Raw genomic sequence first — 14,747 nt, 5'->3', positions numbered from 1 at the left:
ACAACGTATTGCTTACGTTTATATTTTGGCAATTTTGTACCCCTAAAAGGGAACGAAGTAACAGTAATATATATTAGGATCCTATACTATTATACCAAATGTTTAAATTGGGCAATTTCCAAAATTAAAGGGTGTACAAGGTACCCCTCCTGGGGGTGCATTAATATACCCTTGTCTTATGAAAGGTAATGAACCCCTGTATACGCCCATATAACGATATAGGATAATAACACCTCATCAAAGGTGATAAATTAGGTCAAAAGACCAAACACGTGGTTGTACTAAAATTTGGCAATTGTGTACCCATGAAAGGGAACGAGGTGGACCACCCAAATTTATAGTGGTACATACTAGGGCTCTATACTATTATACCAAATGTTTAAATTGGGCAATTTCCAAAATTGAAGGGGTGGGCCAAGGTACCCCTCCCAAAAATTTAAAGGGGTGCATTAATATACCCATGTCTTATGAAAGGTAATGGACCCCTGTATACGCCCATATAACTATATAGGGTAATAACACCTCATCAAAGGGGATAAATTAGGTCAAAAACCTCCGAAATTTGAATTTTTGGCAATTTTTTACTCATGAAAGGGAACGACATACACACCCAATACTAATAGAGGTACATACTATGGTCCTAGGCTACTATACCAAATTTTTAGATTTGGCAATTTCCAAAATTTAAGGGGGGTGGTCCTATGTACCCCTGCCAAAATTTAGGGGGTGGGCCAAGGTACCCCTGCCAAAATTTAGAGGGGGTGGTCCTATGTACCCTTAGGTCATTGACCCCGGCCAGGGACCATGGGTCCTGAGGCAGGGACCCAGGGGCCAAAAAGTGAGGCAAAGTGACGCGATTACTACTATCGTCCAAGAGGTTCACAAATTCTCGAAACATTTATTTCAGCGGAATTGCTACACATGTTTGTGGGGCCTCTTTCGAGTGGTACACCCTATATAACAAACGATATATAACTCAATTTCGGTAAGTATATATATATATATATATATATATATATATATATATATATATGGCTGCTTTTGATACTACGTATCTGATATATCGAATTTTATGCTTCTGGCTACAAAGGTTCAGCAAATACTCATTTTCTTGTCAAAGCTTATGGAATTTTGCATATTCATCTAAGGATATATTCAAAAATCAAGGTAACATAACAAAAATCTAGTCCCTGATATGTACTAACTACTTTTCAGAATTTATTTTAAATTGACCAGCCACTTCCCCGTTGGATCCGATCACAAATATCAGGCCGTGTATCTCAAAGTGACGGAAAGAATATAATGCTCTCTTCCTCTTTAAGACAAATACTTTTAGTATCAATTATGGTTACTCTACATATTCAATAAGAATATGCATTTCAACCAAATTTGCATTACAAAACCTAAGTTAGACCGCGGTCCGCTTATACGCAAAACATTATCAAAATCGATGCAGCATTGAAGCAGAAATTGACTGTCAACTTCGTTATATTTCGTTCTACTTAGATAGATCAGGAGTTTCAGACTGAATCCTCTGTTTCAGATTGTGTGCGTTACTTCCGAAGCCCATCAAATCAAGGTTCTTAATATCGTAGAATTAGCGTAAATTATTCCTGGTTAATAATAACAGGTTACATGGCCAGCTTTCAGCACATTAAAGTTTGCTGATGACATTGCACTGGTAGTTGAGAACTGAAACAGCTTGCAGGAAGCACTTTCAAACATTAACAACCATCTGGAAAACACATGCAAAATGAAGATAAATAAAACGAAACCCAAAGTGATAAACCGCACAAGAGCAGAGCAGAAAGGGGCAAACTACTCTTCAGTTCCAGAATACCACAGGCTAAACACGCAATCAATAGGAAAAGAGGTGCTACTAACTGTGTCGCTGGACTTTTAAAAACTATCTATTGAGAGTCTGGTATGAAGCGTGGCGCTTTACGGATCAGAGACGTGGACATTGAAAAAGGCAGAAACATCCAAGCTAGAAGCATTTGAAATGTGGTGTTGGTGCAGAATGCTGCGCATATCATTGACCGTAAGGAAAAGGAATGAAAACGTACTAAAGGAAGCTAATGAAGGACGACAGATCATGAAGATAATAGGAAAAAAAGAAACAGCATGATTTTTTTATCTTATTCGGCACTCCAATTGGATCACCGTGTTAATAGAGAGAAAAGCAGAAGGGAAACCACGAAGGGGAAGACCAAGGATAGAATATCTAAAAGCAGTTACGAAGAAAAGACCCTATCAAAGTATAAAACAGTTCTCCCAAGGGAAAGAAAACTTTTAAAGTTTCCTTGTTGCCTACCAACCTATGGTCGAGGTGAGAAATAAGAAGAAGGCATACCAAATCTATCATGAATGGGATTGTAACAGTATCAAAAGCCAGTACATAGAACATTGCGGTTAATGAGATATAAACCTAAAAAAGATGAAAAACTATTTAAATATACTGAAGCTAATGTTATCAAACTTGTACATACTACTTTAAATTAATGGTTTTAAAGGAAGTATTATATAGATGAAAAGAATACCTTTCGTTTCCTTTATATCCTCGGCTATTTGGTCTTCCAAACCGTGGTCAGTATTACTCGAATCATGAACGATTTCATCTTCATATCTATTGATTAATGGAGATTTTGCATAATTTAGTGGAGGAGTGGAGTTGTACCAGTTTCTAAGACCCATCCGTCCTCTTCGCATCAAAATCCGTTTCAATTTTCTTCTTCTTGGAAACATCCCATTAGCTAAATAATTAATTCTTCGATAATTTTCCGGAATACGAAGGTTTACATATGGTATCAAATATTTGTCCGGGTTGAAGACGTTTAACATTGAATTTTCCCTTTGTGATTCAAGGATACCTGTTATTCTCAAGAAATTGAGATTTAATTAATTTATTAGAACGTATTGAAAATTAAAATACGGTCCTTATCAATAATTTAATAATACAATTTATCGTAAACCTAACCTAAAAACTATGTGCCCTTATACACACATACACACAAGAGATGATAAGGATACAATTTGTTGAAATAAACCAAATTGAAAACGATTCTTTTTTTTTTTTTTTTTTTTACCTCTTAAACTTCGTATTTCTGTCAATGTATACTATCAATGAGTTTTTTAAGTACTCTTGCACTGAAGAATTGACGGGTGTAGACACAAAAGTGGCAATCTCCATTCGGCCGAACTTTTCAGGACGAGCGATTAATTGATATCCCGTAAAGCCCATAAGATTTTAACGTACAGATTTTTTGGCATAGTAGATCGTAGCAATATTAGAGGGTTGAACATAAATTTTCCCCAGAGAGAGTCTCTCATTTTTTGAAATCACTGTTTCAAAATTGGAGATTGCAAGTTTTGAAAATGAACGTGGACTAGTGAATTAGTAGAGACTTGTTGACTCATTACAAACTAGTGAGGAAGTTTGGAACGATTCCAGGCAGGCGACACGGTCGCCATGACAACGTCTGACGCCAGCGGGCCTCTGATTGGCTGAAGTGAAGATTGTCACTTTTGAACCGCACCGGGTAGTGGATATTGCAAGTTTTGCAAAAATTGTGATATCCGCCTTCAGTTTTTACTGGTATGATGTAGGTTGTAATCCAAACAGACTTCACCGTTCGGATGGGGACACTTAAAACACAGTCCCACCTCTAACTCAATTTCTCAAAAAATTGGAGATTGCCACTTTTGCATCTACACTCCTCAGTTATTTTAATGTGATACGTTTTGGAAATGGAATATTTGTGTGCCTCCATAGCTCAACATTTACTTTACATTCAAGGACGAATTCTTCCCATACGCATAAAGCGCGTTTCAATAACTTCCTTAAGCTGCCTTCAAATACATGTTCCCAAGTCCAATGTTATTTTAAAGTAAAACCACCTGCATGGACTGTAATGTAATTTGAAACACATCAATGTACATTCAAAACTTTTGAAATTAAAAATAAAAATATACAAGCTGAGCTTCCATAAACATAAAAACAAAAACAAGGAACTCATACAGGTGGAAAGCCAAAACCAAAAGTATTTAAACTAAACAATAAGTAAACATAGGGTCAAAACGAGCAGCGTTGTCAATAGCTTCGTCATAATCAAGTTAGTCAACCATTAGATTTGACAACTTGTCAGGATGGACCTCAGCTTGTACAAACCAACTATTCTGTAAGTAACCTTGATTTAATTATGCTAAGAAACGACACACAAAAAGTAACGTGCATGGAGGCCTTCTTCCATGACAGACTTAATTTGTTTTAACCTCATAATTTCAGTATTTAGTAAATTTGTAACTTTATTTTCGTTCAATGTAACTTCTGTTAATAATAATAATTAAAATGCATCTAAATTAGTATTTATTTTTCTAAAAAAAATACTAAAGAAAGTTCCACTTGCTCAGTTACTTCCATAAACTATATTATTAAAATTCTCTAATTCAAAAATAACAATAATTCACATCTAAATATAAGCAGTATCCTAGAATCATTTATTCAAATTAGTAAACAAATCTTTCTATTTTAAAGTTACCAAACAGAACTTCATGTTCTGTAACTAACTATATTAACTTCAGGTGAGAATTTCTGAGGCTCGAAGAAGCGAGAAACTTCATATGAGCATACCTGTTTCAAACCCTGAGGACGGAGATATTGAAAGAAAACAAACAAAAAAAATAAATAAATAAAAATCAAGGATCTTAGGAATTACCCAAACCATGAATAAAAAGATATCTTATTAGAATCTTAGAAATGATAACAATATACATAATAAATTGCGATCTTGTCCAATATTTAGTTATTGGATCAGGGGCCACAAAATTTTTGAACGGCAGCTAAATCGAGTTTTCGTGTTTTCTACGGAATAATCACATCATATTGAGTTAAGTGATGGTTTTCGTTTGGCTACACTATATGTAGTTCTGCAGATACAAGGCATACAACAACATTTTTTTTAATTAAAATATATGGGCTGTTTTGATCCAATAATTCCAGAACCAGATTAGATAAATGAAATACATGAAGTTAAAATGTTAGTTAAGGTTACAAAAAAGACGTTTAAAAAATGTTAGTTACAGTTTTCAATTGGTTGTCTATTAGCTCGCTTGCACGCTGTGATACGCGTCTCAGTGGACACATATTCATTATGGAAGGTGTCCGGAATTTAAAAAGTATTGTTTCAACTATCAATGATCACTGCCTAAGAACATCGTATAAGGAATGAGTTCTATATATAGTAGGTGCTATCTGTTTATTGAGAAACGTATAAGCCTACGTTCTTCCTGAAGTACTTTAGTACAAAGTCACCATCTTGCCAGTCGTACCAACATGATTTTTTTCTGTGCTAACACTAGAGTTCATGTTCTTTCCACCAGGAGAACTTTCTGTCCTGCTGAAGTACGCAAAGTACTCTAATTTATAGATAAACATGGTAGGACTTTTAGGACGTTACGTCCTGACGGAAGGACGTTGTACATGCTATCATTAAGATGTAATCATAGATAAAAATCCATCCGATTTATGTTGCGTGATAGTAGGGAGCTTGGTGTTGGGTCTTAACAACCTATCTACCGTCTAGGGTAATACAAGTAAATGAAATGTCTGACTGCATGAGAGTAGTGAGATTGGCCACCATCCTGCGTAAAGTACATGCTGGCTTTTATTGCAATTTGATTGATTGTCTTTCTTTTGTTTGAGTTTTAATGGGAACGTCAGCATCGAGGCTGTTTGCCTCAGTCATGATCAACAAAATTGCTCAAAAGCATGGACTGCCCTAATTAAAATTTAAAATTGAATATATTAAAATATCAGAAAAAAACTACTCCAAAGTAGGTATAATAACCAAAAAGAGCAATTAATAAATATATGAGAACAAATATATAACAACACCAATTAATACTAAATATATAACAGGGGGCGCGTTGGCTCAGTGATTGAGCGTTCACTTCCGGTGCTTGGCGTCCCTAGTTTGATCCCAGCTCGTACCATGTGTACTTTGTGGTGAACAAACAGTGTGCTCGAGGGTTTTCTCGGGATTCTCCCGTTTCCTCCCACTTTCTTCGTTCCACTATTTCATTCATTTCTCATAATTGCCGTTTCCTTTACCCTAACTGACATAACTGTAGGGCGTAAACATCAAAGATTTCATTTCATTTTTCTCATTTTTTATTATATAACATTAAATATTAATAATAGTAACGAGAAAAATTATATACCAATAACAATAAATAGTAACAACGTTCACAATAGATAAAAATAAAAATAAGAACAATACAATGTCAAACATCAATGTTTAATGTCTACTTATCCACGTGGGCAGACCACAGTCCACTCAGTATCCATCAAAAAATGAAATGAAATCCTTCAAATTTTACGTCCCGCGTTTATGCCGCTTAAACTAAAGGAGACGGTGATTATGAGAAATGATTCAAACGGTGGAATGAAGAAAGTGGGAGGAAACGGAAAAAAACGAGAAAACCCACGAGGACGATGTTTGCCCACCACAAGTCTACACGGCGCGAGCTGGGATCGAACCAGGGACCCTAAGCACCGGGGGTGAACGCTCTACCACTGAGCCACCCCGCCTCCCTTTGTATCTATCAAGTCGTCCTCCACCGTATCAGATTTCAAAAAAAAAACTACAGGTGACATACGAACAGGCGCAGATTATGCTCTTCTCGGGGAAAGAAGCGAATCACTGAGCGGGCGTTTATATGAGCTAAATTTTAAGAAAGTTACATAAGGTGAGAGGTTATAAGCTGGAGTTTGCTGATGACCACACTAAAATAAACACGTGGGGTTTTGGGGCTTTGCTAGGAGATTCAACTGGGGCTGAATTTCTGAACTTTTGTTCGGAACAGGATCAGCTTCGGTATCACTAATAGAAACACACGACATTATGAAAGGATTTGCTCGTCAATGCGATTGAGCTAAGAATTTCTGAACTTTGGTTAGGAACAAGGTCTCTTTGGATGCAAAGATCAGATGTTTGGGTTGCTACAGATTTACAAGAAGTAACAAAGGGCACAGAGACCGAGGAAGTCAGGCTTTGTTTTAAGGGATGCTTAGGATCAGCTGCAGAGATCTTTCATCAATTATTAGCTCTCGTACAAGTTTCTCATGTTCAAAGGCGGGACGCTCCCGAAGACAAACCAGAATTCTTCCTCTTACAGTTGATGCCAAAGGGATTTCAGCTATACAAGGTTCCACATCATGACTACCCTGGCCACACAATCCGCACAAAGAGCAGCACTCACATTATACGACGACGTGCTGGCGTGCACGAAGCGATGACATTTGAAGAAAACCGCAAGGGACTAGGAATACATGGACGCACCTTAAGTCGATAATAACCAGCCTTCACGTAGTCCGGAAATGCAAACAAACTGAAAGAAGAAATTAGTAATGGAATAAAAACGAGTGTAAGAATTACTAATGGTGTAGTCCGAACTTTTATTCCAATCTAGCATTCTTTATAACTTTTAACAACAATTCCCAATTCACAAAGAAGCCTTTTCCTGATCAATAAATATCACATATACCTCTTTCCATTTTTCTATAAACTTTTCACCGAGCACCCTTTAGTATTCTATTGCATATCTTCTGCAGCTTGAACCCGAACTGTTCCTCGTCAATTTCTTCATTTGTTGTTCCATACAACCTTCTCATCAGAATTCGAAGAATATTTTTTTTCTGCATTGGTATGAGGCTAATAGTTCTACAATAGGTTCGATTTCTTAACCATCAGTATCATGATCGTCTTAAGAACCTCTTTTGGCCACTCTCCTGTTTCATACATGTCATTTCAGAGTTGAAATAATTTCCTTGTCCTTGTGGCCCCTTGTCTTTGCCATTCTTATCTATCCCGGTTGCCTTTCCATTCCTAAACTCGGAATATAGCTTTCTGAAACGCATTCCGAAGAACACTAAACCCTTTATCATCCTCGCCTACTTCATTTTCTACTTCAACATTTCGGCCAAACGGTCCACTTCTATTTTCATATAAGTACTCAGCATATTCTTTCCATCTTCCTAAGACTTCATTTTCTCGCTGACTACCTTCCCATTCATATTTTCTACTGCCATTGTAATATCAAACTGCTTCCTCCAATCTTCTTTGGATTCCACCTCCCTATACATTTCCTTATATTTCCAAACTCTCTCTAATTAATATGTTCCCCCTCTCTCTTTCGTAAAACTCTTCCCTTGCTCTGTTTGTTGCAATTCGCCACTCGTTGTTTAACTTCCTGTAATTTTCCTGCTCTCTTCTGTATTAACCTTCATTTAATACATCAGTTATATCTATATAATTAAACACTGTGAGATGTACAGCCACCTACATAAGTACCTGAACACCTCACTGATATAATTCCATTACTTGAGGTCCAGATCATTGGCAGTTGTGAAAACGCCTAGACAGATGCAACCCAAATTACACATGATTTTCTCGGCACTGATAGCAGTTGGTAGCACTGAGTCAAGTCTTAATGCAAGTAAAATTGTGAGTAAATGACGCACGAAACATTTCTCCATTGTGAGATCAATCTCTCTGGTTCAGAGCGTGTTGTACAATGAACATCATGTGTTAATCTCAATATTGCTGTGCATGTAATATATTTTTTATTATATACTTTATATTCAAAGAAATAAAATCACTGATCACACATAAATCACAAAATGCTTGAAAGTAGACGAAAATATCAAATCTAGAACAACTGCTGGAAATAAGTTTGTAAATCACTCTCTCCATTGACAGACCTTCTACAATTCTCCTTATTCCAACCTCTTTCTCTTTCTAGGAAAGACAAAATCTTGCTTGTCGCGTTGAGTATCCACTGAAATTGAAACTAAAACAGAAATACTTAAAAAAGTGTCAGCCTAGCCAGAATGCTTGTGTGAGTTTCTTAATGACTTACTCTATATTATCTTGTTTAACTCAAAAACAAGTTATATAGAAGTTCCTCAATAAGAAAAATATCACGGAACGTTCTTCAAGTTGTGGCTACGTCATCGGTTGCAGGGATAGTCCCGATTTACATTACATTTCGTCTTTACCATAACTTCCAACTTCCAAAGAAGAAAAGACGACAGAAATACTTTCATATCCTTTGAATTGTATCCACTCGTGTAGAAATAGACAGTTCTATGTTTATGTTCCATAACTATTGGTTTATTTTCTTATAATCATATGAGCAATTTGTGGCAAATTGAGAAGGTGGCACTAGCCGAGTCATTTTGGACGTTCGGCTTCTGACCATGAGGCGCAATTCACTAGGGGTCGAATTCTTCTGAAGAGCAAGGTCGGAATTTTAACTGTCCTCAGTATTTCTGTATTCGTGTCCCTGTAGCGTTTGGAATACTTCAAAAGGACATGAGGTGCCAATGGCGAACTATACTCCGGTTGGGGCGATTTGTTTAAAAAAATTGTGAAAGAAGGAAACTACCATTGCAGCTACCTGGGTTCAAATCCCGTCGTGACAGTTATTATTTTTTCTGAATGGGAAGATAATGTTTATGTAAAGGGTATTGTAATTATGTTATTCCTTTATTATTATTATTATTATTATTATTATTATTATTATTATTATTATTATTATTATTATTATTATTATTATTATTATTACCTCAGAAGGAAAGAAAAAGTAACATAGTCGAAGGTATTCATGGGAACAGAAAAGATATACAATATGTCTGATGTTTCTTAGTTTTACACATAAAAGCAATAATATTATTACGTTTATAGATTTACAGATAGAATTATCATTTTATGACAACAAGAAATGGAGTATAAATATTTGTTCGCTGAAAGCAATAATGCATTTTGTTTCGCCCTTCTTCTAGGTAGAAAGTTGAGGTGACATCTTAAATAGGATCATTCCCGTGACTAGCGTTGGAAGTTCGATCACTCTTTGCAATTTGTGCACAGCTACGAACAATTCCTTGGAACTCATTTATGGCCCATACTACAGCGGTAAAGACCTTTTTAGCCTTTATGTATTCATCAATTCTTATCCAAACACGTTACTTGCCAGGGAGTTACGAATGAAGGTTGATACGGATGACGTAATTTTGTGTTGTTGGCATTTCACTTGTGAAGGAAGTCATCTCAACTCTTACACCCAGAGAAATTGAATATTTTTCATGTTAGTATACATCAGGAGTATCAACATTGCAAATTATAAACATTTCTGCAATTGCCACAGCCGGAATCAAATCTGCGTCCCCAATACTATGAAACTAACGCTTAAGCCACTACTCTAAGACATCACTGATCTGGAAGAAGGAAAGAACTGGATGTGCACTGAATTCAGTAATTACACACTTTTACGATTCCAGTGTAATAATGCTGAAACTTTCTGATTTCGGTAATGATAAAATAGTAAAGTATTATGCAGAAAGAATAGTCCAGAGATTTCAACTTTAAATTGGCAACTCATATGTAGGGAGGCGCTGCGTATGCTCTCGCCTCGGGCCCTGATTTTTCACGGCACGGCATTGGACATATACTCATATTGATTGGAATCTGGTGTTTCAGGGCACTGGATTATTTTTTTAAGTTAACTAATTTAACGAACCTTCCTCAGTACCTTGTTTCCTATTTTACGCGTTTTACTCACTTTTACAGTTTTTCCACTAACTCTTTAAGAATAGGGACAGAAACACAGAAAGATTGAGGACAGTAAAAATCACAAACACTATTCGCGCGTTCTTCCCTTGCCTGAAGTAAAACAATAAAATATGGTGAACATGCAACTTTTGATCTTCCATCTTCTGTGTTGTCAAATCCAGAGTTGGAGTGGGTCATTGGTTCGAATGGATGGAGTTTTCTGACTAGGTCAATGGGTCGTGGGTCAACAGCATGTGATCCACTGCGACCTATCACCCACCGTGACTCACTGCGACCCACCACCCACTATGACCTACTCTGACCCACCAACCCACTCTGCTCACTGCATTGTAGACAGCATCTTCTGAACATCATATTTTTTCACCCTTGACCCTAGCTATAGGAACTACAAGCACGTTTCTGATTAGTTGCAGCTTGCGATTGTCCAAACCTTCTGGTGTATGTATTGTGTATTATAGTGGTAACAAAATAAAATTGACACTTTGTTGGAGTTGAAGAAGAAGAAAATTGAAGAGGCAGTTGAGGGGCAGTCAATGTGGAACAAAACGAGCCTTGCAAGTCTTCTAACCCGCTTCTCCTCCTCCTCCTCCTACTACTACTACTACTACTACTTATACTGTAGATTCGTATAGGAAAACTGTATACGTAACTTAATCATTTTTGGGGTATTCTTTTCATCTTATTTTAATTAAAAAAGTGCTTTGAAAATTTTAAAAATAGAATATAAAAATAAAAAAAACATTCCTTGGCTCTGGTTCGAACCCACACCAAAAGAAATTATTAATTACTAGTCAATTGCGCTAGCATACTCAGGCACGAAGACCGCCAGTATCAGACAATTGATTTTTGCTATATTTATTCTACATTCTACATTCTACATTCTACGAGAAACAGATAACACCAACTTACTAGAACCGCGTATCTAACTCCTATGACTAGAGTCGAGCGTGTTTTTAAAATATGCTTCTGAACATTGGTTAATTAGTCTGCGTTTTACTTTCAAGTCCTCCATTTCCCTTTTTCATTTGTTTATGTTTACTTACCTCAGATAAGCATCTCTAAGTGAAAAAAGAACTTGAAGCATTTTTGGATATTGATATTTGTAATTGAAATAATAGCAATAGGACGTATGCTACTACTTGGCTTTCGAAACACATAGCCTGTGAGTTTTAGAGAAGCTAACTACTGGAAAAAATACATTTTTGAATCACTGTAATATATAAATTATTATATAAATAATTGAATATAACTATGTGTGCCTAATCATCATGGCAGAATTGCAGTCAAATAAAATGTCCTTTGGTATATAGTTAGGCCTTAATCCAAACTGTGATATTATCATATTGCGTTCATTATAATAATATCCCAGGAAATAATGGGGATCTAAACATTTGCGAAAAATGAGTATCTCACAAGCCGTTAAACTTACGGAGCTGAAATTCAGTATATTAACTCTAATACACAATAACACACTAAGCAAGGTTATGTGATAATATGTAAAAAAAAAAAACATTAGTGTTTTTACATATTATCACATAGCCTTGCTGAGTGTGTTATTATGTATTAGTACAGAATGGAAACAAGGCCTGATAGAATATATATTAACTCTTTATTGAAAATGAACAGTGCGTCTACAAGCATTTTTTAATATTCTCCTTTATGGGAAGGGGTGCACTTTCTACATATGGTAAATAGATAGTGGGTTAGTTTGTAAAAATAATCGAAAACGATCGATGTTAGTTGAGAAACAAGTTAGGAAAGAAGAAATACAGCCGGATTCGATTCCCGGCAGGAGCTCGTGTGCTTCGGATTCACGTTAATCCGTAGGTCCATGTTTCATATAGCCTTGCTGCTGAAAGGGACGTTAAACTGAAAATCAACTCAACTCAACGAAAAATACAGAGCTTCGCATCATATTTCCATATATGCTTACTATGTGCTTAGAGCACAAAGCAATCAACCCATAACGTTGTGAGAATGGCATGTGAATTTCGGGGTTGTGCATGCTCAGAGAAAGTCAATATTCCAAAAGCCAGAAAGATGGGGATTGACTGTTGTTGACGGGGTGGATACCAGTCTGGTATTCTCTTCCCCCTATTATGGAAGTCTGCAGAGAATTCGTTAAATGCGGTTGCTCTGGATGTGTTGCACGATGCTCTTGTTCAAAACCCAAAGTTTTATGCCCGCTTCTTTGCACAAAATACATTGGTGGCAGACAGTGCAACAATAAATGCAAGGTTGAAAGAAAGTGAACAACAACCATGAGAGCTCTACAGAAGCAGTTAATAGTTAAGTTGTTTGTAAATATTTATCACATTGATGTAGTATATCTTATAAAAATAATTAAAACCACTGTTGTTTATAAAAATGAGTATTAGTTACTTATCAGTGAAATTTATGAGTAAAGTGAAAAATTCTGGTTTTGAAAAATGTGCAGAACCCGTAAGGTATAGCGTTGAATGTGTAAGGTCAGAAAAGTTCTCTCTTAACAACAGTTTTCAATGTGTTTGACGACATCACTAAATAAGATATTGGAATGGTGTTTGGACAAAGCATTAACAATACTCCTTCACGTTTCTGTGGTATGTTAGGGTTGTGTACTTTCACCTGCAGCTGCTCTAACATCTAAATCGGACAGTTAGTAGATAAGATACAGAAGAATTCAGTGAAATTCTTGAATGTCCTGAATAAATCCATAAAATTTACCTGTCATTAAATTTGGAGCCATAAACTTAGACTTTTTCGTACGTCATGCGTTCATAGAGAATTTTCATTTGAACCATTCCATCATTCTAAAGAAAATAACGTACTAACCACAAAATTTGAGTGGTCAGAACTCTATCCAAAAATGTTATATTGTAATTTTCCCTACTTCAGGTTAGTGAAGTCAACTGACAAACAGGTTAGTGAGATATTTTTTTCACGACGTCACTAAATATGATATCGGAATGGCATTTGATGGAAGCATGAATAATACTCCGGCGTATTTTTGTGGTATGTTATAGTTGCGTACTTTCACGTAAAGAAGTCTCAAAGACGATTCTAAGAAGACTCAAACGTGTTTTAAAAGTAATTATTTAGAGAAATTTCGCACTTTTCCCAAAACTTTCCCTTTCTCGTACTTTATCTTGACATAAACAATAGTGCATTTAAAAGATTGCATCATTCTGAAGAGAACTGCATAAGAATCATAAAATTTAAATGTATTGTATTCGCTCAAAGAATTTTTATTCGTAATGTTCCCTATTGAGATATATATTTTCTAATTTCAAATAAAATTGGGAAATATTTTTCCCACGTCACTATATTTAAGATATCAAACTCATATTTGGCAAAAAATATTAACAATAAATAAATGCATTTTTCAGGGTACAATGTGGTTGCGTACTCTTAACTGGGGTCGCTTTAGGGGTTCCCGAACTTCAAAAGATTTATTTTTTCTGAGAAATTTCTCGATTTCCCCCAAATTTCTCTTTTCTCATAAGTCATGCGGATATACGCAATTATACAATTGAAAGACTGTTTTATTGGTAAGAGAATGCGGTACTAATCATTCAATTCGAATGACTAGTGTTGAAGCAATAGCTATATAAATGGCAATAACGTGGCTCATCTGGGCCATCTTGAATTGTAGTGGATATTCGGTTCAAATGTTACATATATTTGTAACAAAGGAATATTATTTTTTTTATAACTAATCTGAACATCCATATTCTAAGTTATTAACATCCATATAAACACCTCATTTTTGTCTCTGCCTTTTCACTTGGAAACTCCTAAAACTAGACTTTTTTTGTGAGTAGTTCGTGAATCTTCATGTACCAACGTCCAACAATAACCAGCAAGCATTGCTGTACTCCAACGTCCCTGATAACAGCATTCAATTGCTTTGATGTCCTGGTGAAATCTTTCACCATGTTCTTCACTTGAATCACTCAATTTAGAAAGAAAGCAGTCTAAATGTGAATACAGAAAATTAATCTTAAGACTCATTTTGCATCCTAATACTTTAAATTTCTGGAGCATATAAGACACAATGTGGTTATAATTTTCGTGTTTGTTGTTCCCGAAGAATTGTGAGACACGTCTATGAATGCACTCCATGCTTCCCTTTCA

At 35.9% G+C, this 14,747-nt stretch overlaps 1 protein-coding gene across 8 annotated transcripts in view; it reads right to left on the bottom strand.

The window, feature by feature from the left end:
* The window catches only part of LOC145683247 (carboxypeptidase inhibitor SmCI-like), a 94,715-nt gene that overhangs the window by 53,992 nt on the left and 25,976 nt on the right, over nucleotides 1-14,747 (bottom strand). For 6 of the 8 annotated variants that reach the window (XM_081754614.1, XM_081754615.1, XM_081754616.1 and 3 more), the window contains exon 3: nucleotides 2,541-2,870. In XM_081754614.1, coding sequence (XP_081610740.1) covers nucleotides 2,541-2,870 — 330 coding nt within the window. Of the gene's footprint in view, nucleotides 1-2,540; nucleotides 2,879-14,747 lie in introns of all 8 variants that reach the window. The other 2 variants (XM_081754618.1, XM_081754617.1) reach the window with 1 other exon arrangement.

Source organism: Thermobia domestica, chromosome 4 (genome assembly GCF_964235325.1).
Source record: "Thermobia domestica chromosome 4, izTheDome1.hap1.1, whole genome shotgun sequence".
Lineage (NCBI taxonomy): Eukaryota > Metazoa > Arthropoda > Insecta > Zygentoma > Lepismatidae > Thermobia > Thermobia domestica.
Note: the sequence above shows the minus strand (reverse complement) of the source record. Positions and strands in the feature narration are given on the sequence as shown.